This window comes from Physcomitrium patens, chromosome 12, assembly GCF_059467195.1.
Source record: "Physcomitrium patens ecotype Gransden chromosome 12, ASM5946719v1, whole genome shotgun sequence".
In the NCBI taxonomy this organism is placed as follows: Eukaryota; Viridiplantae; Streptophyta; class Bryopsida; order Funariales; family Funariaceae; genus Physcomitrium; species Physcomitrium patens.
This window is the reverse complement of record NC_143421.1, coordinates 17,480,744-17,506,015: the sequence shown is the minus strand read 5'-3', so window position 1 is coordinate 17,506,015 and position 25,272 is coordinate 17,480,744. Positions and strand designations below refer to the sequence as shown.

The window sequence follows — 25,272 nt, the reverse complement described above, 5'->3', positions numbered from 1 at the left end:
TTTACATATTGTATAGCTTTTATGCTTACCTTTCTTGTGCTTATCTCTCATTTATAATTTGACAATGTCTTGTGAAGTTCTTTGATGGATAGTTAGGAAAACAATTATTAATAAATGAATGGTTAATATTTTTGAATTATTATTGTAATAAATTGTTGATTTTGAAAATTTTGTCAATTACATCTATAATTCAGGATCTAAAAGTATACATGAGCTTTGATTTGGGGTGAAAACTTTGTGTTTGTTTTGTCATATATGCTATTTGTCAAGTAACTACATACTTTTTTTTTGTTTAAGGTATATTATTTTATTTTTCTTTGTGTAGGTAATGACTTTGTGACAAAGTAATGACCAAATTTTATATGTTGATTTATATTGTAGGATTTTTCATCTTATTATTGAAGAAGTTGTTTTTAGATTACAGGTGCTAGAAATCGTAAAATTGCTATGGATGCTTTAAAGGTTGATATTGGCTTTGATTACATGTATTTTATATGCAACTAAAGCATGGTAGAAGGACTTTCCCAGATAAGTAATTTCAACAACTATCTAATTTTGTAGAAAAGATACTACTTTAGAAGCCTTGCCAAACATATAGAGAATCGACCATCATTAGTTTATAAGTTCCAAAGAATTACAATTACAAAGTAGAGACAAATGAAGGCCTCATTTTGCCTATATTAGAAAATATCTAGTACCCATTATTTTTGCTAAGCTTTGTACATTCTTTTGGTGTTTTAAAGTGCAAAATACATGATATTAGCTTTTCATTGTGCTTGATATCAGATATATATATATATATATATATTCTTTACTCAAGAATGAATAAAATTGAACAATGTCATTGTATGCTGGAACTTGAACTTTGCATTTGATCACAATAGGTTTTGAACACATTTGATCATGTTTTTGCTTTTGATTTGGTCTGTGCTACAGGTTTAGATGTAACATTACACCTTTTCTTTTCTTTGCATTTGATTTTTTATTTCATTTTTTGCAAGTAAGGTTGAGGAGAGGGTGTGAAGTGGTTTTACATGTTTTTGTTTTATTTTTTAATGTTTCTGAATGTGTAATGAAGCTCACAATCATATTGCATTTTAGTTTTTTCATTCTTTTCATTCAAAATAAAGGTTGGAGGTACAAGCAAACAAATTATTTAATCCAAGCTGAAACATTAATAAAATTTTAAAACAAACCATGAGAAATAATAACCTTTTTTTTTTTGTGATATCCAACAATAAGAATGCATCAACATTCATGATACATTGAGTACTCTCAATTTTGAAAATTAGAAAAAAATAGAACCATGCCAAGTTTGAACTTACATTAGAACTGGGCAATAGCAAGCATCATCGCCAAGATTGTAAAGATCAAGCATGTTAGCCACCTAAGATTAATTTCTTCGATCACAAATTTGACAAAAATAAAAAATAATTTTTGATGAAACTACTCAAGTGCTCAAGATTTATTTCGGTACAATTATAATTATATTTGGAGCTGACAAACTCAATCAATATTGATTTATATTATTATTAAGTTCTATCATTTCATAGATTATTGTATGTGTAGACCAATTATTTTAATTTCAATAAATATTGAAAATAATAATTTCAATAATTTCAATAATATGATAACATGATAATTTATTGAAGTAATTATCATAAATTTTTTCAATAATAATTTAATAATTTCAATTATCTCTTCAATTATCTAATGAAATCAATTATCGCTTCAATTATCTAATGAAATCAATTATCTTACAAATTCTTTTAGAACGTATTTCATATTTGATTATATATATTACATTTCATATTAAAAATTCTAAAAATCGTAACAATTGTTTTTAAAATCTATTATTATAGTATGTTTTAAAAAATAATATTCTAGATTTAATTATATATTCTATTATATATTTTATTTTTATTTTTTTGAAAAAAATATAAAAAATATTTTTTGATTCACTAACATTTGTAATAAATTGTAATTTGAGGAGTTCATTGTCACGTTTTTTCTAACCACAAATGTATTATTTCCATTCACAATGCACTGTTTGCAGTAAATATTTGTTTTTTCTAGCATTTAGAAGAAACAAGATTGCAAGTGAATAAAAAACCTGTGATTTTTGCTCATATGCAATTGCTATGCAACTTTGAATCTAACTTTTGCGGCATTGTTGTCTGCCACATTCACTCCAACACTATTAGCTTTATACAAAATAGTATAAGCTGCTTATTACTTTTCATTATAAAACTATTCCTAAGATACAAAAAGCACAATGAAGTGGAGCTATTTGCTAGGGGAAGATGAAGCCCAAAAACCACCAGATGCAGAGCTACCACTTCCAGAGTCTCTACAATTTTACAAGCCTCTTTTAGAAGTTCTTTCATCATGGGGTTGTGATCTACTAAAGGACATGTTTTTTTTCTCATTTATAATAGAATAAGCATAATCTGAAATTTAGAAATTTGATAAAAAACTAGGATGTCCTGCTAAGAGTAACTTGGTTGTATAGATATAGTGGAATTCGGTACATATGTTTTCTTTTTTGTATTTGATAGTGCGCTTCAATTTCATCAAGCATTGGGAGTGCGTATATAATCTCAGTGTAAGTTTCATGAATTTATAAGTAGGTTCTTGGAGATTTTGCACTTCATCCAATAAGGTGGTTAATTCCACACTAATTTTTTTTTTTCAACAGTTTTAATAAGATAATATTAGTATTTTATTTTATATTTTTTATATTATTTATTAACTTTAGTACATCTTTGATTGTCTTAACATACTTTTATGATTTATTAATATAATTTAATATTTTTTTATACTTTCACAAGTAGTTCTTTGAACAAAATTAACTACTTTTTTTGCATATTATCTATAACAATGGCATGAGTTTACTTATTCTACTTCGTAGCTGAAAGCTCCATTGTGAATATTATTTTTTTCTATTTGTAATATATTGTGTTTGTATTTGAAAATATTCTTTGGCTCACAAACATATCTTTCAAAAATAGCTTTATTTTAGTCACACTTTCCATGACAATAAGACGTGGATTCATCTAACAAGACATGGATTTACCTATCGTACTTCATAGTTGAAAACTCCATTGTATATTTTATTTCTTTTTATTTGTATTATATTGTATTTGTATTTGAAAAATATTCTTTGGATCAAAAAAATGTTTCATTTGGATCACACTTTCCGTGACAACACAGGTTCATCTAGTAGGTAGGTAAGGTGAAACAAGAAAATGTTATTCTATGTTGCCTTAGGCCTGTTCTATAAGAGAAATGTATTGGAATTTAGGATACTCTGTTCTTGTTTTTCATTTCTTAAACCAAGCATAATCATTTCCATAATTACCATGTGTTGTTTTGCTAATGACCTGATTTTCCCAAGAACAAAGGGTCTTCCCGCCACATGCTCCAAGGCAAGTAGTGTTACCACTTTCCAGCTCATAGTTAATGTTGAAACACCTTAAACTGTTATCTACCCTTGAACCAACTCATAGACCTTATTTAAACCGCCCTTGCACAAACCAAAAACTCCCCGTTTTTCCTGTGAAAGATTCCAAATACATTGCAAACCCACGAATAATCGGAAAACTTTTCAAGGATGAAGGATGTAGTTTTGTGTGATGGAAGTGCATGCTTTTGCTCAAGTCTACAACTCGGTTTAGGGATAAATTGCAAAAACTGCTGTGAATTTTTTTATTAATTCAACCACTGCAGCGATTCAATTTTTTGCTTCTTGAGCACATCAGAACCTTATTTCTCTATCCACCACAAAAAAATTCCAAAATTTAACCCCCGGATATAGCTGACAAACCTTAAGTTGACGGTTTAAGGTGTTTCGACATTAGTTGCCCAGCCCAGCCAGCCACGCTGGTGGGTGTTATCCAGCACAGCACAGTGCGCACACACACTGGGATGGGGGGTGCCAGCTCAGCGGAGTCCAGTCTCCACTGCAGCGAACTGCCACGTGGGAGGGACTCGCCACAAGATCCGTCCTGAAAGTAGGGGAGAAGGGGGCCACCTGGCTGGCCACTTGGGCATCCACTTGGCATTCACTTCACTTCACTTGGCATCAACTTCTGCACTGTGGCTGTGCTGTGCCAGCTTGTTCGGGAGGCCCGTGTGGTTGCATTCTAATGGGGGTTTCTATGTTTAGCATTTCCCAATGCCAGATCAAGCAGATGATCCCTGCTGAAGATCTACGTTGCGCTGCAGAGTTGGCCATTCCATGAGCAAACAATGGTATTATGCCGTCTGTGCGTTCATCCAGCTTTTGCTGTGTAGCCGCGTGTTATGAATCCAATTCGAGAATCAATCTGTCAGTCTGTTGTTTCTGATATGGCCTCGTTGATGCATTGCTGGCAGTGAGAGATTCGTCCTTCCACTTCGGTTAAGATCTCCTGCTGCCAATTCGTATTGCTGCCTATTCGTATTGCTGCCAATCCGTATTTCTAAGATCGATCTGCCGTCTCTTTGTTCCTCGCTCGTGGAATTCTCGTCCGCTCTCCTCATTGTGTCTTGGTAACCTCATTTAAGCGATGTCTGCAGTAATCGTTCAGCTGCTCTTGTAATCAGTACAGCACAACAGAATCAAGAGGACCATATTACCTTCAGCTGAATTTTGAAGGGATTAAGAGCGTTAATTTTGGGTGGCACTTTGGTTGCGACTGTGGTGAGTCCTTTACTCCCAGTGTTTTTGATATCCTCAATTCCTGTTCTTTAATTGCTCCGCTTCATGTCTTGTCTCATTTATGTGACAAGTTCGGAGTCGCTCAGGTGTACTCTGGTAACCCTGGATGCAGGATTGGCTTCGGTTGGTGTGTTGTGAGAAAATTTATTTGTGAGCATCGATCAATTCTTTCCAGCTGTTCTAGTGCGGGCTGTGTAACGAAGGTGGGAGTGCAGGTCCGGGAATAAGAATGGGAGCTCAAGTTACGAAAGAAAAGCAGGTGAAGGGAGAGAAGCGGCAGCTCAAGGAGCAGGCTTCCGCCACTGAACCTCTCACATTTCCAGGCAGCGACTTTCATCATCCCAACCCCAAGGTATGGATGTCAACCCTCCCCCTCCAGAACCTGAGGATGCGTGATGTGGTGTGGCCCGGCACCCACGACTCCGCCACCAACAAAATTGGCTTCCCCATGGTGTCTCGTCCCTTCGCTCGCTGCCAGAAGCTTTCAGTGTATGACCAGCTGTGCATCGGAGTCCGCATGCTGGACATCCGTGTGCAACAGGACCGCAAGGTTTGCCATGGCCCTCTCAAATCCTATCTTATTGACGTCGTCATCGAGGACCTGAAGAGATTTTTAGCAGAAACTGATTCGGAATTCGTCGTCCTTGAGATTCGGACCGAGTTTAACTATCAGGATCCTCCTGCTTTCGATCAGTGGCTCATTCAGCAATTAGGAGAGTATCTGGTTCCGCAAGACGGAAGCTTCTTCGCCAGGCCATTGATCGAACTGCTGCCCAAGCGCGTGATTTGCATTTGGAGGCCTAGACAGTCTCCTGCGCCATCTCCTGGCTCCCCACTCTGGAGCTCCGCTTACATCAAGGACAACTGGATCGATACAGACCTTCCCCTGACAAAATTTCATGGAAACGTCACTAACCTTCAAAAGCAGCCGCCCAACGATCAGAGGACGTACTTTTACCGAGTGGAGAACACGGCTACGCCACAGATCACGGGGCCTATGCTTTGTGTATACCCTGTTACGAACCGCATTCGAGGATACGCGCGCCTGTTTTTAGCGGAGGTATTCAAGCAAGGCCTGGGAGATCGGTTGCAAATCTTCTCGGGGGACTTTGTAGACCAAGAATTTGTGGATGCTTGCATTGGAGTCACCATCGCCCGCAATAACTTGCAAATGCTACAGCCTGCCGCACCTGCTGCATAGTGGACGAACAATGCCACGGATGTCGGTGTGCAAGGCTGTCAAAGCTGTAACATAGCATCTTCATTCCACGTAGAGTCTGTGTACATTTTCAGGAAAGTAGGGGATTTAGACGCCACAGTCTTGGACACGGAGAATACGTGGGTCCAAGATCCATGTGTGGAAGTAGCGAGCTGTTGGAAGCAGCATTTGAGGGTCAACAGAGCCTTGTACAGTCGTGTCAGAGTTCATGCCTCACCCCTTGTGTCGTACTTGCCGTGCGTCGCATCCTGCTATTGTATTTTAAGTGTGAAAGAACCTCCGCGAGCTACTTTTGGATACCAATCACAGACATCCCTCCTTATGAAAGGAAAGGCACTCCGTAAAGAGCAATTAGATTTGGAGTCTCCGGAGAATTTCCTATCCATACACTCAAGTGCCGAGTATTCTAGATCAAAGTTGGGTTTTCAGAATAACACTACAGTAGATTCAAGTATGATCTCGCTATTTCTTTTCCTTTTCATTGTTTTCATTCTTCATTCCAAACCAGAGATCGCACAGTTCCATCAACAACTTTTTTGAGTTGCTATGACAAGTATCCTTTCAAAAGAGTCAGCTGTTCAAAATCATCTAGCATTTTTTATTGTCATGTGGTTCCCTGTATCATTCTATTTTATCAGCCTTCAACTTCTCTGTCTTGAAGATCCCAGGAAAGCTCTGGGAGATAATCCTCAACTTCACAGTAATCACTTCCCTCATTCTCTAAATATAATCGACTTTTTATTGTGCTTTTGAGATGCAACGCAGAATTCATTACATTGCAGTGCATGGTGCTTTTGAATAAAATTGATGTGTGTATTTACATTCATGAGAAAATGAGTTAGTCAAAATATGTGTAATATTCAATTGAGTACTTCAAAGTTAAATCCCGAGAGAATAATCAAATAAATAGATGAATAAATAAATTTCAATCTCACAGTCGTGGGCTTAAACCACGCTAACCCACCCCAGTTCTTTTCTAAACTCCTGAGTGAATGTGTTGTAAACCTCATGGAAGACACCCTCTTGCTGGACAGGAAGGTAGTCTGAAAAGATCTGAGGTGGAGACTGACAGCTCGTCTGAAGTGCCGGTTTCAGCTCCAACGACAACGTTTCCCTCAACCAACAAGCGGTCAGACAGGGCCAGTTTTCTGTAAAAAATCTCGTTCTCTCGCTCCGACAATGCAGAGAACGCTTCTTCAAATTATGTGGCTTGATGATTTTGAAACCCAGGAAAAAATAAATGTAGTTGAACTAAACATCGTCCTATGATGCAGATTGAAGTGGTTTGCCATTTGTTCTTCGGCACCATCTGGTATCTAACCCCGCATGTTTTAATGTGCACCTAATCAAGGCAATGAAAAGAGAACATCTCGTGCTGTTCTATCATTGGGGCTCAATTGATGACCTGGGAATTTCACTCCAAAAGATTGGCTGTTGTCATGATCCGTTTCTCTTGGTGTGATAGGATCCACCTCTACCGCTTTGTCCGCCTTGGATAAGTCTATTCTCGTTATCATGCCCACCACCCTGCCCACGAAACCAAGTTCCCCAAATGAAAGTGACATTTTGAATCGTCGTTTCTTTAAAATCTCCTGGAGTGCGTGGGGAAGTATTCTACCCAGAAAGGATGCCAAGTCAAAAGTATACTAAATCAGTTGTTACGCATACTTGTGCTCTACAAATTCAGCCACTCTACAAATTACGCATAACTATTTGACATCATTTCAGGGTAGAATTCATGTTGGCAGAATCTGACCTGTTGCTTGCATCAGTCACACAAAGATGTCTCAAGCCCAGCGTCCGGAAAATGATGTACACTCGCCGTGCTGAGGTCTCAGCCCGCACCTGTTAAAAGTTGCAACTGTAAGCAGACCTCGTAGCGGATGTACAAGAAGCAATTCATGCATGATCAATTAATAACAATCATTTACATGGCTTCAAAGGAAAGGCCCTGAATATTCACCGTTAAAGGCGCACGGTTCATCCATGGCCGGAAATCTACTGCAAATTCTTTGCCAGAATCTTTAGACTGCTTCACACTATCGTACTTGTGATGAACTTCAACGCTGTCGGTGCCACTGCCGCCATTCACAGTGGGCAGTGTAGATTCCTTACAAAATAAGAAAAAAGGAGTCTCACGAGATTAAATCCTTCGATGATAATCAGGTAAGGAGAATTGATATATGATTATATGTAAATGCCTTCTTGTCTTTTCAGGGACTAATTTCATGTAACGAGAGAATCGTACCGGTAAGAGTTCAACGATTTCAGTTTCATTAACTGCTTCAGGTCTTGAGCTTAAGTATCGCCGGTGGGGATGATGACTGTGGTGGAAAACACGCATAAGTCTGTCCAAGTACTTTTGCTCTTTCGTCAGCACAGGCAGACGAAAACCCAGGCCGTGACGCACTTGACGACCCACAAGTGCTGAATCGATCTCAAAAATAGCACGTTGCTCTAACAACAACAAGATCTGGTGTCGTAACATGACTCCAACCAGCTGACCATCGAGGTCCAGAGCATCTCCGTGCGTTTGTTGAATGATAGGAAAACCATTGTGGGATGTTTCACGAAGCACCCTGACAACCTCTGCCAGGGGAGTAATCTGCAATGGAGGTAAGAAGTCAGAGAACTCATCTTTCCTGGAGAGAGTAGCGTGACTTCTCGTCAACCTGTTTCAGAGAGATGATAGTTACCTCGCGAAAACAGATCACATCTGGTGCCATGATATCTCTGGCCGCGATGAAGTGAAGGTTTTGTGATGGCTCACTTTGCAAGAAATGGACTTCCCCTGTCATATACAAAAGTAAATAATTATCTAGTGTTTATAGCATCTGTCTGCAATTAGACCATAAAGATCAAGTATCAAGACATGTAGGCAATCTTAGTGAATACACAAAATACTTGCGACTTGAGAGACTAGCGAATATTTTACCAATTCGCTCCAAGTCGGATTCATATGCCCCTTCCGTGTGAATATGGTGGGCCACCCAATTGGAGAGAACAATAGCAAGTATAACGGGCAGCAACAACTCAATTCCTCCTGTGCCTTCCACAATGATCACCACCTGCATGAATGTGTTTAGTCATCACATTGATGCCTAGTTAAACCAGCATGAATTGGTACGAATTACTTGAATGCAGCAACATGTCTAGACGCGCTGACCATTACCCCAAGAAGAGACATTAAACAGGACTAAGAATTGGTGGACACTCCATACAGGCAAAAACCGGAATTTCAGCTAAGAGTAAGCATTCACCTGCTTTATTTCCGACTTCAATCTGTTGAAACGTCTAAATTTTTAAGTGTATTTACACTTTGGTCATTAGTAACATTCTTAAACTGATATAATATGCTTCTATATAATCATAGAAGTGAAGAGTAGTTAGAATCGCATTATTCCAGTGAAATAGAGGTTCGAAAAACTCCACCAAGCATAGAAGTCGCTCCCACAAGCGCATGCATACCCGGTTGTACTGACCACCTATGAAACAAGCCAGCCATTATTAAGAAATGTAGGATGACTTAGATGCCATAAATAAATGCAATTTTCACGGGTAAATGCTGAATTCATATATCGTCGAATTAATTTTTCTAAATTCATGTCGATTTTGATTTGGTACGAAGCAACTAGTGAAATGAGCTGAAGCTTTGTGTTCTCTGGGGAGTATGTTTTCTTCGGGTTTTCAAAATTTAAGCTGGACAATCAGAACTATGAGGACGTAAGGTTCTTCAGAAGCCCAGAGAAATGGTAAAGATGTGCTGATAGTATTCCTCACTGTGGAAAGAAGAGAACAAAAACGGCCCCCATAAATGCTCCGAAAGATGCACCAACCTGTGAGAGCAGTAGTCAAAGCGAAGCAGAGGAAGATAGTGGAAAATTTTTAAGAAATAATCACATCCAAAATCTCAAGATGCTTACCACATATAGACTCGTACATGCCTCTCAGATCAGATTCCAAAGAAGCCAGCAGTAATGTGCACAAAAGCTCTCGGGATATAATTTGAACGACTGGATTTATGACTTCACAGGAAAGGGTGAGAAAACTTGCCATAATTGAAGGCATAAAGATGCCACCTGGAGCCGCAATGCCATAGGCCAGGATAAATAGCAAAAGAAAAGAACTCGAGTAGATGGCCAAACTGCCAATGGTAAACGGAGACTCTCCAGTGCCTCCTAATGCTAAGAGCTGCTGGATTGTCTGATATGTAAACGAATCTTTCATTCAGACTCCAGATTCACATTCAAAGTACAAAACAACCTGCCAACTATTGTATGTGCAGAGAAGATTTCATATTGAGTACTCATTGAGCAGAAACACATCAGTGGAAATGAGATATAGAAGTACCTGACGTGGGATGGCAAAGTAGAGAGAGGCTAAGTCATTGTAGTAATGGACACCAGATTCCTCATCTGGTAACGGACATGTGTAACGGTACCAATAATCATCGTCTTCTTGGCTGCACAAGATAGAACATGTCAATTTTATCACCTCATACCTAACCCTCGTCCAGATGAAGGTGCACCTTCGCAGTGAAAACTGCAATCATGAATACTAAGGCAAAGAATTTCTACAACGCTTCCCACTACTAATGTGAGCATTAGATATTCTATCAAGCTGTGATATTGGCGTCAATTTCATTTGGTGAATACCCTCATCGACCTGAAATAAACCGGTCATCTACGTCTACTAGTAGCGGACAGGAGACATGATTTCATTGCTAAGAGATTGAATGATGGCGACCAGTTGGAAGCAATATATACCCTTTCTGAAGGGGTAGGCAATGTCCAAAATAATAGGACAGCAAAAAAATTGCGGCGATTGAAGTAAATGTCACTAGACACGCCTCAAGCACCCTGTAAATATTGACCAAAACAACACAGCTTTATGCACCTGTAGTGGCAAATTACGGTCTAGGAAATTCAGTCTGTAACCACTTGCATGGCGACCAAGTCTTGCCAGTCATGGCAATGGCATTACAAAACAGTCATTTCACCCGGTTGATGCAGAACTGTCGGTAATTCAAACAAAATTACAAAGAATGGAGTCAGGTTTTTGTGAAGCGTCCAATGAACCTCAGAGACCGATACTTTGAGGATGGTCGAAAATGAGCGAGCCAATCATGGGAGATGTTCAGGAAAGCACCGATAACACCAGCCAAGACGCTTGTGACCACAAAGAGTGGCAGGTCTATGAGATCAAATTCAGGCTAGCAGAATGCAAACAAGTGAATACTCATTAGAGTGAACCCACATTCTCACGAGTTAGATAACTCTTGCATACCAAACAATGCGGTGAACAAACCTCTGAAATCATAGACCAATCTTTGAAATGTTTAACTTCATTTCCTGTTTATAGTAGATAATTGATAATTTCATCGTGCTCATATCCGAAACCAAGCTGCTATGTGCTGTCCTATTCTGATACGACAAAGTTGAAATGCAACCAAAACAGCATGAAAGAGCATCGAATAACCTAGACTCAGACAAAATTTATTTCTTCAAAAAAAGAGATTATAGAAGTCAAACAAGAAGACATGCATCCGTACAAGATTAGCCTGGTCATTGGGGAAACGATATACACATGATTAGTTATAGTCACTAAACATTCGTATGTACATTGAATGAATAATTGATTGTAACAATTACCTTGAGACCTTGAAAAGAGATTGTCCCAGGCAACAAGAAAGAAAATTGCCTGTCACATCCAGTAGAGCTTATGAAGTTTAAGTGACGAGGACCTGCAATCACCCAGTACTTTCGTGTGCAGAACCTACAGGACTAAGTTACCAGTGAAGTGTGTTCATGTATTGCAAAATTATATCGTGTTGACCATAGTGTCAAAAGATCAAGAGAACAGGATAAACTACCCTTTGTTTAGCCATGATAAACCCATGGTTGTGCATGTTGTACATAAGAGAGACCGCCACATGACCTGGTCAAGTAGAGAACCATTCACAATCGTAAAGAACAAGCCAGAGATACATACATAAATTCCAAGGTCATATATTGGTAGACTTTACAGTGTGCATCAGAGTGATGTTCGATGTGCTTTACATGAAAATGTCAATTCACAGACAAAAAGGAGTTATTTGTAAATTGTAAGAACCTTTCTGGACCAGAAGCTGGAGGCTTCCTCCATAGAAAACAAGACTCCACCGATCGGTGCACCAAAAGAAGCTCCCAACCTTACAAAAATAACAAAGAAGTTTGATTTTGGTCAATTTTGAACCAACAATTGGAAAGGAAGATTTGAAAGCCTCACAGCTTTCGGCTGAATTCGTTCCAAAACGAGATCTTTGTTACACACACGAAGTCCATTCTTAATGGCAAAAGGTAAGAGAAAAATGACGGATAAGATGTGTATACCCAGCTGCAGCTCCAGCCGAAATGAATTCGCGCCGATCCTTATCGTTATGAAAATCCTGTATGAAACTTTGTTGACGTCATTTAAGTATTTCCCAGACACCCTTGCCCTAAAACTCACGTACTTCACAAATGCCACACTTACGATGATCAATTACCCACCATGGTACCAAATTAGCGGCAAACAAATTAGTTCAACCAAGCATTTGAATCATTTAATAAAAATCCTTACTTACGAATGCCCAAGCTTGCAGTGTAAACTGCCTACACTTTTCGAACCAGGTTTGTGGGAGCCAAACGCTATGCTTTTTTATCGGAAACTGACCGCGCATCCACGTTAGTTCAGATGCAATTGCACCCCCAATGTGAACCATGGGTCCTTCTTGCCCAATCTGAGAACAAAATTGCGAAAGAACGCTTATTCAGGAAGCGCCATTTATTAGGAATATGAATAGTCCACATTTTAGTAATAAAATATATAACCAACGAAGCTGTAAAAAGGATAACCAAGATGAGATACTGTAAGGAGAAAATAAATAAATAAATAAAATTAAAAGAAGTGAATTGGTAATGGGTAATGATGCGCACAGGTAATCCTGATGAAACTGTGCAGATGGTGCCGAATATCTGCAATAACACAATCGCGTATGAGAAACCATCCTCAAGCTAGACAGGAACGAAGCAAGTTGAAAGAAAGCACTAGCTGTTTGACTCTATTCAGGATGACCATTGAAGTGTAACAAAGCATCTTGAGAGACAGTAGCACACCTTCGTAAAGAAAGTTCTGTGCCGGAAAAAATCAGGAATATCGTTCCCATTCAAATAAGCCATGACAAGAGTAACCTGCATAATACACACCAATATGAAGTCATATTAAATGAAAAAAAAAAGAAAAAAAGGGTAGAAGTAAAGCGCACAGTTTCAGAAATATAGTATGAAGCGTGCACTATGAACGGAGGAATAGATTCTACGCATTACTGAAATGAATTGGGGCTGTTTAGGATCTAAAAAAGAGGGGTACGTACACCACCACCGGCGGCTGCTGGAGCCCAAAATATAACCAAGCAGCTTGAAAGAAGAACCAGAGTTACACCCATTGTTGCGTAGTTAAAAAATGCAAGCCCTAACCCGTGCTCTAGCAATTTACTAGTCCACTCTTTCTGCAGCTCATCCAAATAAAAAAATTAGACTCATTGATGCTCAAAAACTGCCTAATATGATTTAATATCCTTGTGCAAGTTAAAATCCAAGCCATGAACCTCTGACAAAATCAAGTCCTTCTCAGAATTCAAATCGAAATCCACCCATACAATTCTACAACACATCCCTGTGATCCGCATAGAGCAATGTTATAGAGGATTTCCTGCAACGATATAAATAGCATTCTGCCTTATGCATATTAAAGAAACCACCAACATGACGTATCTCCGCACAGGACCGAAGATGCTCCGGCTATTGAAATTACGAATCACTATGATCTGAGTAACGTGGGATCATCTTTGAACTACAAAATGACCCACGAAGCGCTAGCATGTACTGTTGAGGGATACGCATTCCGAGAACATGACTTCGGATTGTCGGTATGGATTCTCAATCAGAACTGTACCTTGTAGGTAATAATAATTTCTTGAGAAGACTCGATGATGAACGCAATCAGTCCTACAATTGCAAGGAAATACTTAGTAGATAAGCAAGAAAACCGCTTTCAACCCTACAAACTTGCTTTTGTCCTAGAATAATTTGGCTGCAGTGCACATTTGCCTTTAAATTTCGGATGTAGTGTTGCATGACATTATGAAACATCGTCGTGAATCAGAACTAGCTCAACCAAGAAGTTGTTCGAGACACCAAAACAATCCCGAGAGATACTACGACGTAAGTCTGGCCTAAGTGGCAGATTCCACCATCTTAACATAAACTAATCTGAAGAAGCACAATGGCTTTAATTTCAGCTTTTAAATCAATCTCCTGGATCTTGAAACACGTTTCATTCTAACATGGGCTTTAATTTTTTTGAGAACGGTATACCAACAAGAAGTCCTATCATAATTGTAATCGTCCACTTTGCAAGTGTGAGTCCTGTATACCTGCATGCACAGACGATACTTAATTCGTCATCAGAACGTTGTTACGTTGACAACAAAACCTGTCTTGTATCTGCATCTGGGCTCTAAAAAAGATCAGCGACTGCCGTTTGATAAAGGAAAAGAGTGAAAATACGAGATACCCATAGATTCTACGATTACTTTGCCGCATATGAAGTTTTTCGTATACAACACTATGAATAGGATCATAGTCAAGGCTCTCAATTCCGACATCGTCATCGCTTGAGACATCAAATTCCTGATTATCGCCGCTCTGGTAACCCAGCTCCAATAGCAACGGATCTCCGACGGAAAAATCTGGGCCCCCCATAGAAGTGAAGTTTATTGAATTGCACACAAACGTGTGACTTCCAGAGACACAGCTGAGCTCTACTCAACAAAGCCAGCTTCACTTGAGAAAGACAATGACTATATAGCCCAGCAGGTAGTCACTGCCTCCATGGCCAAAATTACAACCTCCAGGCAACAGAACCAAAACACCTAGTTGTGCTTGGCAGCTGGAGTATCGAGAATTGCACCTACGAGGAGAAGGGTAGACCTACAGGTCAAGCGTCGAATTTCGTGCACACTAAGGAATCGGGAGCTCCAAGTATGCACTCCAATTGGACACGGGTCCCATGGAGACAAGATGAAATTATTCGAGAAGAATGGGAACCCAGAAGTGGTGGGATGGTGATAAAGAAGCGATGGTTCGTTCGGATGGTGATGGGCTGCTGCAGGATCGTTCCGATTGGTAACACCTCGGATCCGGCTGCTCTTGCTGCTGCCGCGGAGTGGGCAGGAGAGCAGTAGCCGCCGTGATGGTGACATTATCACCTTTCTCTCAGAATATGCTTGATTGAGCTTGAAGGTTCATGGCGACAGACTAGTAAGTTAGCCCGGAATGCAAGGGAGTAGCGAATACAATATTAGTAGAGCATTCATTCATTCATTCAATCAATGCCTCCCTCCCTCCCATGGATGAAGACCAGACGAGAGAGAGAGACTCCAGAGTGGGACATGCTTCTTCTTCTTCTTCTTCTTCTTCAGCGTGCGTGCTGGTGAAGGTTGTGGTTTTGCACACTCCACATCCCCCCCCTAGTGTTGGAAACTCACCCTTTTGTCAAGCCTTGTGTTGGACAACGTGCTCCCAACAGCACTCCACCCCCCCCCCCTTTCATGTAGCATTTCTCATACTCATGCTTCTTACTGTTCTCCTAATTCGACTCCTTGCTTATTCTTATTTCCTCTTCAAGGCTCCTCACATGCAACGATTAGAAGATGTAAAGCAAGGCACTTTGTAGAGGGAGAAGCTAAGTCTTTTCTCTGGATAAGCAACATTTGTCAAGCTAATCTATCAAATGTAAAGTTGTTGTTTACTCTTCCACGCAAGTATCAAAGAATAAAAAATGACATTAGAAAGTAATAGGAGTACATTGGCAAGAATGACTACAACGAAATTACAAGGGAAATAACCAAAAGATGGAATGGGTTAAAAACTACATTCTTAGACAATCCTTTTTAGAAGTTCTTGTTGCAAATAGACATTTTTTAAATGGATTGTGGTTGTATTTGTATGTTATTGATGACGTTGCACAAAGCAAGAGATTGCCAGAATCATTTTTTTTGTGAAACGAGCATGGAATTTAATTTTTAAAATTTTTAAAAAAATGTATATACATCAATTCTTTGAATAGTATTGGATCGAGATTAAATTCCAAAAATAGAACACTCTGTGATGAACTTTTAAAATTATATTTATAATTTAAATATTAGACGCATTTACATTAGGTAGATTATATTTCAATCTTTATTATTGTAAGAAATTTAAAATTAAAATCTATAGATCGTATAGTTTTTAATAGATTTAAATAACTTAGATTACTTCTTATGTATACAATGCCAAATTTTAAGATTCTAATATAAATCACATTATCTTTTAACTTTTAATCTATATACAGATAATTTTATCTGTTATAATTTATTTCATTTAAAAAAATATTTAATAGCTATAAAGCTACTAAATAGTTTATGATGGATTTTTCTATGGAAAAAAATAAACATTCAATTAATTTCTGGTAAATAAGAATTAAAATTCCTATTACTATTACAAATATTTTACTTATTTTTATTTTTAACTTTTTAATTACTAAATTATAATTTTTTAAATTGATTAGTTAGCAATTGATAGAGACTTATTTATATTTCTATATAAATTTATTTATCTAAGTATTTTTCGTATTAAATTACTTGATTTTTATTTAATTTCAATAAAAATTACTTTATGAAATTGGCTTAACTTTTTTATTAGAATCAGTTCTACTAAATTTAACATGCACAATTAACTATTGCTCTAAAACATACTCTCTAATAACTTAAAAAGACTTTAAATTGAATTGAATAAAAACATTACATCTAATCATCCACACCAAAGCAATAACTTTAACATTCTTGTATTTTGTACTATGTACAAACCATAAATACTCTTATTTAGCAACATGTAATTATTGCAATAGTTATATAAGATACATCATAAACTTGTAATTAAACTAATATTGTATCAAAAATTATTTGTATTCAAATTTAACTTTTGTTTATAAATTAGATTTGTTTTTTTAGTATGTATGTATTTCTATTCTTAAAAGCACAAAACATAATTGCCTCCAAACCTATTTACAAAACCTACACATCAAAAAATCACGCTCATTCACATTACATAAATAACTTCAAGCTGCACATCCTCACCTACATTGTGTTTTTGAAACATAAAAGAATTCCAAATTGCTTAAATTCTTTATTTTACACCTTCACAAATCCTTGGATAGGTGAAATACATTTCTTGATGCTATTTTCAACATTATTGTCGTGTTTTGCAACAATATAAAAACAACCACCCAACTTTTTTCTACCTTGATTGTGATATTTTTCCATTTATTCTTTGTATTAGTGCATTTGTGTTTTTCCAATGTCATTTTGCTCCATTTTAATACTACATCTCATTCTTATAACCTAGAAATTTTGTAATTTGAATGCTCTATCTCCATATAACATTGATCAAAATGAGAACTTAAAGAATGAAAAAATAAACAGAAAATAAAATAAAAACACACCTTTAAAACTTCACTATTCTATTTAAGGAAGCTATCATGTGAGAACTTATTACAATAGGCATCTATATTACCAGCCCTTATCAAAACGTAACATACTCTAAACTCCAGGAGAGAAATTTCCTTTTCTCCATTTTTTTCTCTTTCTTTTTCTGTGTGATTATTGTTATTATTCTTGTATGTGCCTTCTCTTCGATAACCAGAACGATTGTGGACGGAAACAAGGGCTCGATGTCCATTTTGCTTCACTGCAGTGCGCGGGCCTTGAGGCGGAGAGGCTCACGGCGAAGGCTATCTATAGATATATAGATATATAATAAGACATTGCTGCAGTGATGCCGTAATGAACAGAACTGTGGCCCCACTCCCGCCCCGCCCCTTCAAGACAGTTCGGAGGAAAAGGAGGCTGGACTGGCGACGTGGCTAAGAAACTGGCAGTCCCTCCATCAATCCATACCTCGCCCACCACCACCACAATACCCGTTTGTATGTATGTATGTATGAATGTAGTCTTGTAGGAGCAAGGGGGGATCGGGGTTCGGCATTTAGGGGTTAGGGTTTATTATCAAACCTTGACATGATGAAGGTTCACGGTACTGCTTCCTCATGATCAACACAAGTGTTGCACCTTGTGTCCCCTCCCGAACGGGTCACCTTTGCATTCTCTTGGAGCGTCATTGTGAAGCTCGTACAATTCTTAGGAGATTGAATTATGGGGTTGTGCCAGATGGTGTAAAACCCAATCCTCGAAGTAGGCAGTGAAAAGGCGGACGAGTTTAATGTCAGAGACGTTGTGTCGTTAGGGTTTCAGTTGAGCATTGCAATTGCCTAAGTTGGGATTTTACGGGTGTTCGATATGAGGGGCCTGGTCGATCGGCGCACTGTCGCCATCCTAACTAGATCTCGAGGTTCTGTTGCGTATATTCAGAGGTTGAGTTTCTCGGCTGGGAGAGGACGGGGACAAGGGGACGTCGACGGTGCGCAGGTTCCTGAAGCTGGAGCTGGCGGTGGCGCTGTTGTAGGCCAGGGTTTAGGTTTGGGAGATTTTGGGTTAGGTCGAGGGCGAGGGAGAGGTAGTACGTTGCCATCACCTGGTCACGTTGCTAGCCAGCCTCTTCCTTTTAAGCCTTTTACCCTTACTCCCGGAGTTGCAGCTGCGAAGACTGGATCTAGCCAGCAGAATGGTGCGTCAGAACCAGGAAGCAAGGTTTCGGCAGATGGGCGTTTTGACGATGCTGTTGCAGAGAAAGATGTTCACGATGCCCGAGGTAAGTTTCTTGATGTTTTTCCTGCATCTGATAGAGACCAAAGGTTGGGCTTTTCTCGTGCACGACAAGGAGCTGGGAGGGGTTCGCCTCTCTCACAATCGCCGCTTCCTTCGCCGCCATTTAGGAATGCAAGGCAATCTACTCCCAATGCGGACAAGATGCGAGCGAGTGCGTGGGGATCACTGTCTCAACTTCTTGCGGCTCCGAAGCCAGTTGTACAACCTGCTAGTCCCACGTCCTCAGCTGCAGAACAGCCGCAACTGTCTGGTACTGGAACAGACGTTAAAGAAACCTCAAACCTAGAGATTCCTGTGGAAGCAAAGGCGCCAAATATGACAGAGGGTGATTCCCAAACGTCTCAGGATGTATCTGAGCTTTCCAGCAAGGCACAGTCTTCTCAAACTGCAGGCGATAGGGTTGCTGATCCAGTACCTCAACTGTCAGATGCGAGCTATGTGGCTATGATCAAGTACCACCAAGCAGCTGGGCGATTTGATGAAGTTGGACAGATTTATGAGGAAATGCAGGCAGACTCCATCCCCATTTCTATTCCTACATATAGCTTGCTTATTCAAATTTTTAGTCAGGCAGGGCAATTTGACAGAATGGACAAAGTGTACAAGCAGATGCGTCAAGCATTGACACAAGTTAAGGAACCAGATGTGCATCTCAAGGAGGATGTGAAAAACGCTGTTGTTGACTCAACACCGGATAAACCGGCCCCAGCTCCTGACGTGCCTGTGACGTTGGAAGAGGTAGCCGTGATGAAGTCTTTGTCGGACCAGGGAAATGAAGCTGCCCCTGTTACTCCCAGTGACGAATTATCAGCGAGACTAGGCGAATGGGACTTACCAGCAGCAGATAGTTCTGGTTCTGCGGTGGAAGGAGATGTTAAATCCACCCAAATTCCTACTTTCAAGCTTCCAACTCCCGAATCCCCATCCACTTCAGAGACCGGATCTGCGAAAGGGTTTGCCCAACAGATTGAGGAATCGCAACGGCTACTATCTTTCAGGGAGCTTCTTAACATGGCGCCTCCGGGGGGCTCTTCTGAGTCTACTCCTAGGAAGGGAGCTTTCAACCCCTTCAATTTGCCAACAACGCCATCTCCCAGTATCTTTGGAGGAGCTGCAGGTCGTGGGAGAGGAATGCCTCTTCCTCAGCACGAAGAACAAGCAGGAAGGGGGCAAGGCGCTCCAAGGTCTTCACGTGGTGCCCTGCAATCTCAAATTGGAGCAGACGGTGCGAAAGAAAGGGAGGTCTCTGTCCGTGTTCAACTCTCAAGGGAGCAGGCAAGGGAAAGAGCCTTAGCGCTGCTGGCGAAAGGTGAAGATCAACGTTCACAAGCAAAAGCACCATCTACATCAGCTCCTGCAAGACCACAGCTGTCTAGGGAAGATGCAGTCCAGCGGGCTGTGGCAGTCATGAATGAGGGCGTGGAGAGGAACCTGTCTCGAGAGGAAGAGAAGCGAAGACGAAGGGGCGCTGTCGATAGTTTCTCAGATGCAACAACTTTAGTTGCGGATAGATTCCGGAGGAGGACACCTGAATCTGCAGCACAACAAGCTAAATCTCCTCAGGCAGCTAAGGATAGGCTCAGACGTCAACCTCGTTTCTTCCAACGCCGAGAGGAGGAGGAGGAGCCTCAAGTTCCATTAACCCTACGAGAGATGACTGAGGAGGACGAGAAGAGGCTAAGGTTGTTGGAGGAAGAAGAGCAGTTCAAGAGTTCTCTTCACTCCAAGTTTTTGCTAGACTTCGAGCCGGAGTATGCGATGGAGTATTTTGGTATCAACCCCGACATTGATGAGTTGCCTCAGAAGTCGTTGGAGGAAATACTTGCGGATGCAAAGCCTTATTTGATGATAGACGGCATGACAGAAGAGCAGTGGCAGGGAGAGGTACAGGATGTAATGGCGAAAGCACCGCACTTGGAGAATCTGGTCAATTTATATGCAGGACCAGACCGCCTCACAGCTAGGGAACAGAATTCGAGACTGCAGGCAGTGGCTGAGACCATGCCTGCACATGTTGGTCCGGAAATTCAAGATTTCATGTCGCAAGCTTTACTTACCCTTCAGAGTAATCCAGGAATCCGAATGCGTGAAAAGGAGCGGTTGATGAACAAATTTGTATCCGGCCTGTCTTCGTTTTAATCGTGCAAAATGTCAGGTAGAATACGTGTTAATTAATGGGAACAAGAGGATTCATGCACGTCTCCCACTTGTTGGGGGTGGTGTAGACTGATTTTGCTGCAATGTGGCATCATAATAAGTAAAACACAGTTGCACTTTCCATATCAATGGTTGGTCGACGTGTGTGTGTGCGTGCTATGTAATCTAGCATAGCATGATGACGTTAGATATCATGGAATTCGTTGCTTCTAAGTGGAGGCAGTGTATTGGAGCTGCCAATGCAGTTGTGTGGAGGAGGACTGCGTGTTGTGGTGGAGGGAGCGGGACTGGACAAGAAACAAGCTCTCTCACACTAGTTGAATGGTATCAGAACCACCCTCACCTCACTCTCCTCATGACATCGTCTCTCTGCCCTATCCCCCAGCTCTATCTTGCACTGGCCACGGCCTCCTAAGCCGGCAATAGGTTATGAAATTGAGTAATAGAAATTCGGAATGAATTGCTTTCGTCCCAAATGGATAATATAAAGTTAATAATAATAATAAAAAGTAAAAATTAAATGTGTATGAACATTCAACGACAGAGATCCAATCCATTTTTTTTTTGTCAAAAAATCTGAAATTGTAATTAAGAGATATACAATAATATGATTACGTCATTACTCATGATTTATTAGAATGATTATTAATTTAATGTGAGATATGTATACAATAGATAAAATGTGAACAAATAAACAAACAAAAATTCTAAGAAATAGAAGGAAAAGTAAATAGTGTTAACATGAAATTACTGAATGTTTGTATCTAGATAGAGGCGAGCTAGTGATCATAATAATAAAAACATACAAAGACGGTTGTTCAGATTGAGAACGATTTAAATTCTATCTAATAATAATATTTGAAATACATGAAATCTATTTGAAAGTCTTCTAATATATTTTGTACACACTGTTAAAGGAAACTTCTTCAACAAGATTTAGTAGATAAACTTCAAAATCGAACTAAATTAAATTAAAAACCCAAGTATTTTTGAAATCAACACGATTTACAACAAATTTCAATTTTTAAGGACATTGCCAAAAAGATTGCCTTATAGTTGCAAAGTGAGCCTCATCTAGGACCCATGACACATTTGCACAAAAACATTGCAATTCCTTTCTAATTGATGTTGTCAATAGCACGAGTTTAATTAGCAAAATTGAAGTATTTGTAGTTATCTACATTGTGTCGGTTCATTGCTGTTGTTGCTTCAGACGACTCTCCTTTCGCAAAATTTCATGGAAGATATTACGGAAGCAATTCGGTGTGATTTCAAAACGGAAGTAACAACGTGCTTAAGTTACATATGTATCATTCCGAGTACACAATGGATGGTCCTCAACCACCACGTTTCCTACCGCAATTTTACGAGTAATAAAAACATATTACACCATCATACAAGAAATTTGACGTCATCATCTATAAGAATGATTATATCTCTTGACTCACTCTTCATCCGTGCCATGTACCGTGGAAGCACTCACCCGAAAAGGTAATCTGAGAAGACTGCCTAAGAGAAGGCACTTAAATACCACAATGGCTATTCCCTTCCTCCGATCAAAGAATACCTCATGCTAAGTTGAATTTTGGCCGCTTTTAAGGGTGGGTTTTTCGGTACTTGCCAGTTTTAGAACAGATCCGGTTGTTACGCTCTCGAACAAAAAGGTCTAGACAAGTTATGCAATAAAATGAGAACACAACGAGTACAACAGCAAATGCCAGAATTCTAGATCTAGGGCACGTCAATAGACTTGAAGAGCTCTGGCAGATGAGCATTTGTGTACTTAGTCCGTTTAGATTCCCTTCTCTTCTTTTTCTGTGGCTTCGGAATCTGAGATCGAGGAACTCCTGCCATTGCCTCTCTTCGTGCTGAGTTTGTAGCCGGCTTCATGCCTGCCTTTTGCAACTCTCTCTCCACATCCATAAACTCTCGAGGTGTATCTATTCCCCTGATTAACTGCTTTAAATCCTCATCCACCTGCTTATATCAAAACAAGGAAAATCAAGGTGCATTTCACGTTACATTAAACTCATCGAGCCATGTGAACAAACATTATAATCAATACAACGAATACGTAAAAGTGATTCTCGTATCTCTCATATTTTAAGTAAAGATAAACAGATAAATCAATCAATAAAGCTCAATTGCTACAATGGAACATCCCATGAGCCGAAATGGTCCTAACCTGAGTACTGGTCTTTCGAGAAACCAGTAAAAAGGGAGGAACAGCGTGATGCAGGAACAACATACCTTAATATCGATTTTGGGATCATTTGGGTAGACGATGTCCTCTTGCGAATCACTGTTCATCAAAACCCAAACTTTCCCACTCGCTTTGAGATCCTGAGTAAGTATAAAAAAGGATATTAGCATTTGCACTAACGATCAAAATATTGTGTAAAAGTCGCACTCTGCACAATTGCTTCAAACAAATTCATACCTCAGCAAATAACGCGGATACACAACTTAAATACACCATTGTTGTGTGCTAAAATCATACAGTCAAGTATGGTTACTTACAAGATAAATTTCTCCTCCAAGCGACTACAATGAGTTTCTCTTAATATACATTTGGACGAATTACTAGCATGGATTGCAAACCAGACACGGCACGGTATCCGCGCTGCTTAGAAATCAACCATGCGTACCTGAACATCAGCAGCGATCCCAGGATACGAGTCTTTTAAATCACCCATGGGAACCCCTTCTGAAAGCTTCCTCACAAGAACAAGGAGTTCATCCTTATTTTTCAAGACGTGCTTAGACTGCCACAGCACAAAAACGAAATTCGTTAGCAAACTAAATCGCGAACTAAAGGTCTTCATTCCAGTAACCAGGAGAACTTGCAATAGAATTCACAAAATTGTTCGTAAGATCATGATAGCATAGGTGATGCATTTAGAGAAACCTTGTACGCGAATCGCTGCCCGTCGAACGAAACCTTCACATTGCTTTTCAAGCTCTCAAATACATCCTTGTTACCCTTTACATCGACAAAGCAGAGATCATTGATCTCTTCAGGAAGAAGTGACTGGCGTGTCTGCAAAAATCAATTTAAACAAAAATGTTGAGATCCGTCCAAGAATTTGTGTGAATATCATGCCTCCTACTGCACTCCCTGATTTAGGAATGTGAAGAGAAAATGGGTCGAATCATCCAAGCAACCAATATGTTTCACGTAACAAGGTTCAAAGCGAATGCGATTTGAGGCACAAGAAACAAAATTGAATCCCACTTCATACGCAGGGAAAGGACGTACTTCGAGCAAGAGATCGAGCACACGCTTAATTTGCGCACCGACGGGCGACTTCTGGATGGTGGCGATCTGTTGCAGCTTCTCTGTATCATTAGTAAAGGAGAACCGCTGCGCAAGCGGCACAAGGGGCTGCGACCGAGGGGGCGGGGCGGGGGCTTTGCGAGAGGCGGAGCCAGAGGCGGGTTTGGGACGAGTAGGGAGGGTGGCGAGAGAAGCTTGCAACTTCTCTTGCTGTTTATTAAACTGCGCGAGCTTCTGTGCTAACGCCATGGTATTGCAATGGGCGAAGACTGATTGATGCACACAGAACTGCTCCAGACAATTTCTGGCGATTCCCGGGTACACAATCCGACACGCGAAGGAGCCGAAACCCTAGAAATGCACAAATAGAGTTAATAAGGACAGGCTTCAAAGGAGGGGGAAAAGGTCCAAATGGGACGCATAACCATTGGTGGGGTGGCGTGGTGGTTCGAAGAGGAGTGAGAGGGAGAAGGGAGAAGAGAGGGAGATGAGGGCGGATCCCAGAAGAGCAGATTGGACTGCGAGTGCGGGACTGAAGAGGAAGAGGAAGTGGAATGGAGGGACGGGAAGAGGAGACTAAGAAAGAGAGCGAGGAGCCCCCACCCCCACCCCCTCGCATTGTGCTAGTGCATCGGTTAAGGCCCCCTTTTGCCCCCCCCCCCCTCCCCTGGTGCTCATTTCCCCAAAATGTGTGGTACTTTACAATAAAAATAAAAATACAAATAAAAACTCATTCGACGGAAATTTATTCATGATAATCATATCTAACCTTTGATTACTACAGTATTGGAGGCAAGACCTTTCTGCTTTATTAGTACATCAACACCCTTGTGTAATTATTTGACCATGATATATATATATATATATATATATGTATGTATGTATGTATGTGTGTGTGTTTGAAATGCAACATCCTTTTTAACTTTTACCATCTTCAAATTTCCTACAATTATATATATATATATATATATATAACAGACATGTCAGGTTTTTACATGGCTCATCTCTTAATGTTTAAATATATCAAGTATAACATTCTTATTGAAATTATTAGATATAATCATTTCAACTAT

General features: G+C 39.8%; 5 protein-coding genes across 6 annotated transcripts; 2 read left to right on the top strand and 3 right to left on the bottom strand.

The window, feature by feature from the left end:
- Positions 1-4,114: 4,114 nt before the first annotated feature.
- Positions 4,115-6,452, top strand: LOC112290044 (uncharacterized). 2 transcript variants are annotated; one of them, XM_024535954.3, is made up of 2 exons: positions 4,115-4,684; positions 4,815-6,452. In XM_024535954.3, exon 2 carries the CDS (start codon positions 4,932-4,934, stop codon positions 5,901-5,903), a length of 972 nt encoding a protein of 323 aa, XP_024391722.1. In that variant the 5' UTR covers positions 4,115-4,684; positions 4,815-4,931; the 3' UTR covers positions 5,904-6,452. The 2 variants fall into 2 exon arrangements, with proteins under 2 accessions (XP_024391722.1, XP_024391721.1); XM_024535953.3 differs by having other exon boundaries at positions 4,180-4,684; positions 4,918-6,452.
- Positions 6,453-7,065: 613 nt separating this feature from the next.
- Positions 7,066-9,191, bottom strand: LOC149988072 (uncharacterized). The gene is made up of 7 exons (XM_090255064.1): positions 9,182-9,191; positions 8,857-8,989; positions 8,618-8,712; positions 8,170-8,526; positions 7,885-8,031; positions 7,678-7,766; positions 7,066-7,535 (listed from the first exon to the last, which is right to left on the bottom strand). Exons 3-7 carry the CDS (start codon positions 8,645-8,647, stop codon positions 7,268-7,270), a joined length of 891 nt encoding a protein of 296 aa, XP_090111190.1. The 5' UTR covers positions 8,648-8,712; positions 8,857-8,989; positions 9,182-9,191; the 3' UTR covers positions 7,066-7,267.
- Positions 9,192-9,220: 29 nt separating this feature from the next.
- LOC112290043 (uncharacterized) lies at positions 9,221-14,856 on the bottom strand. The gene is made up of 17 exons (XM_024535951.3): positions 14,517-14,856; positions 14,318-14,376; positions 13,896-13,948; positions 13,315-13,449; positions 13,058-13,132; positions 12,878-12,916; positions 12,526-12,681; positions 12,293-12,348; positions 12,033-12,111; positions 11,794-11,858; positions 11,573-11,621; positions 11,000-11,133; positions 10,688-10,780; positions 10,272-10,383; positions 9,975-10,124; positions 9,702-9,757; positions 9,221-9,406 (listed from the first exon to the last, which is right to left on the bottom strand). Exons 1-17 carry the CDS (start codon positions 14,702-14,704, stop codon positions 9,319-9,321), a joined length of 1,587 nt encoding a protein of 528 aa, XP_024391719.1. The 5' UTR covers positions 14,705-14,856; the 3' UTR covers positions 9,221-9,318.
- A 3,101-nt stretch (positions 14,857-17,957) lies between these two features.
- On the top strand, positions 17,958-21,051 carry LOC112289591 (uncharacterized). Its single transcript, XM_024534906.3, has one exon. The coding sequence runs from the start codon at positions 18,337-18,339 to the stop codon at positions 20,902-20,904; it is 2,568 nt and encodes an 855-aa protein (XP_024390674.1). The 5' UTR covers positions 17,958-18,336; the 3' UTR covers positions 20,905-21,051.
- A 1,137-nt stretch (positions 21,052-22,188) lies between these two features.
- Positions 22,189-24,784, bottom strand: LOC112289592 (transcription initiation factor IIE subunit beta). The gene is made up of 5 exons (XM_024534907.3): positions 24,182-24,784; positions 23,831-23,962; positions 23,571-23,687; positions 23,173-23,265; positions 22,189-22,899 (listed from the first exon to the last, which is right to left on the bottom strand). Exons 1-5 carry the CDS (start codon positions 24,446-24,448, stop codon positions 22,654-22,656), a joined length of 855 nt encoding a protein of 284 aa, XP_024390675.1. The 5' UTR covers positions 24,449-24,784; the 3' UTR covers positions 22,189-22,653.
- Positions 24,785-25,272: the final 488 nt, after the last annotated feature.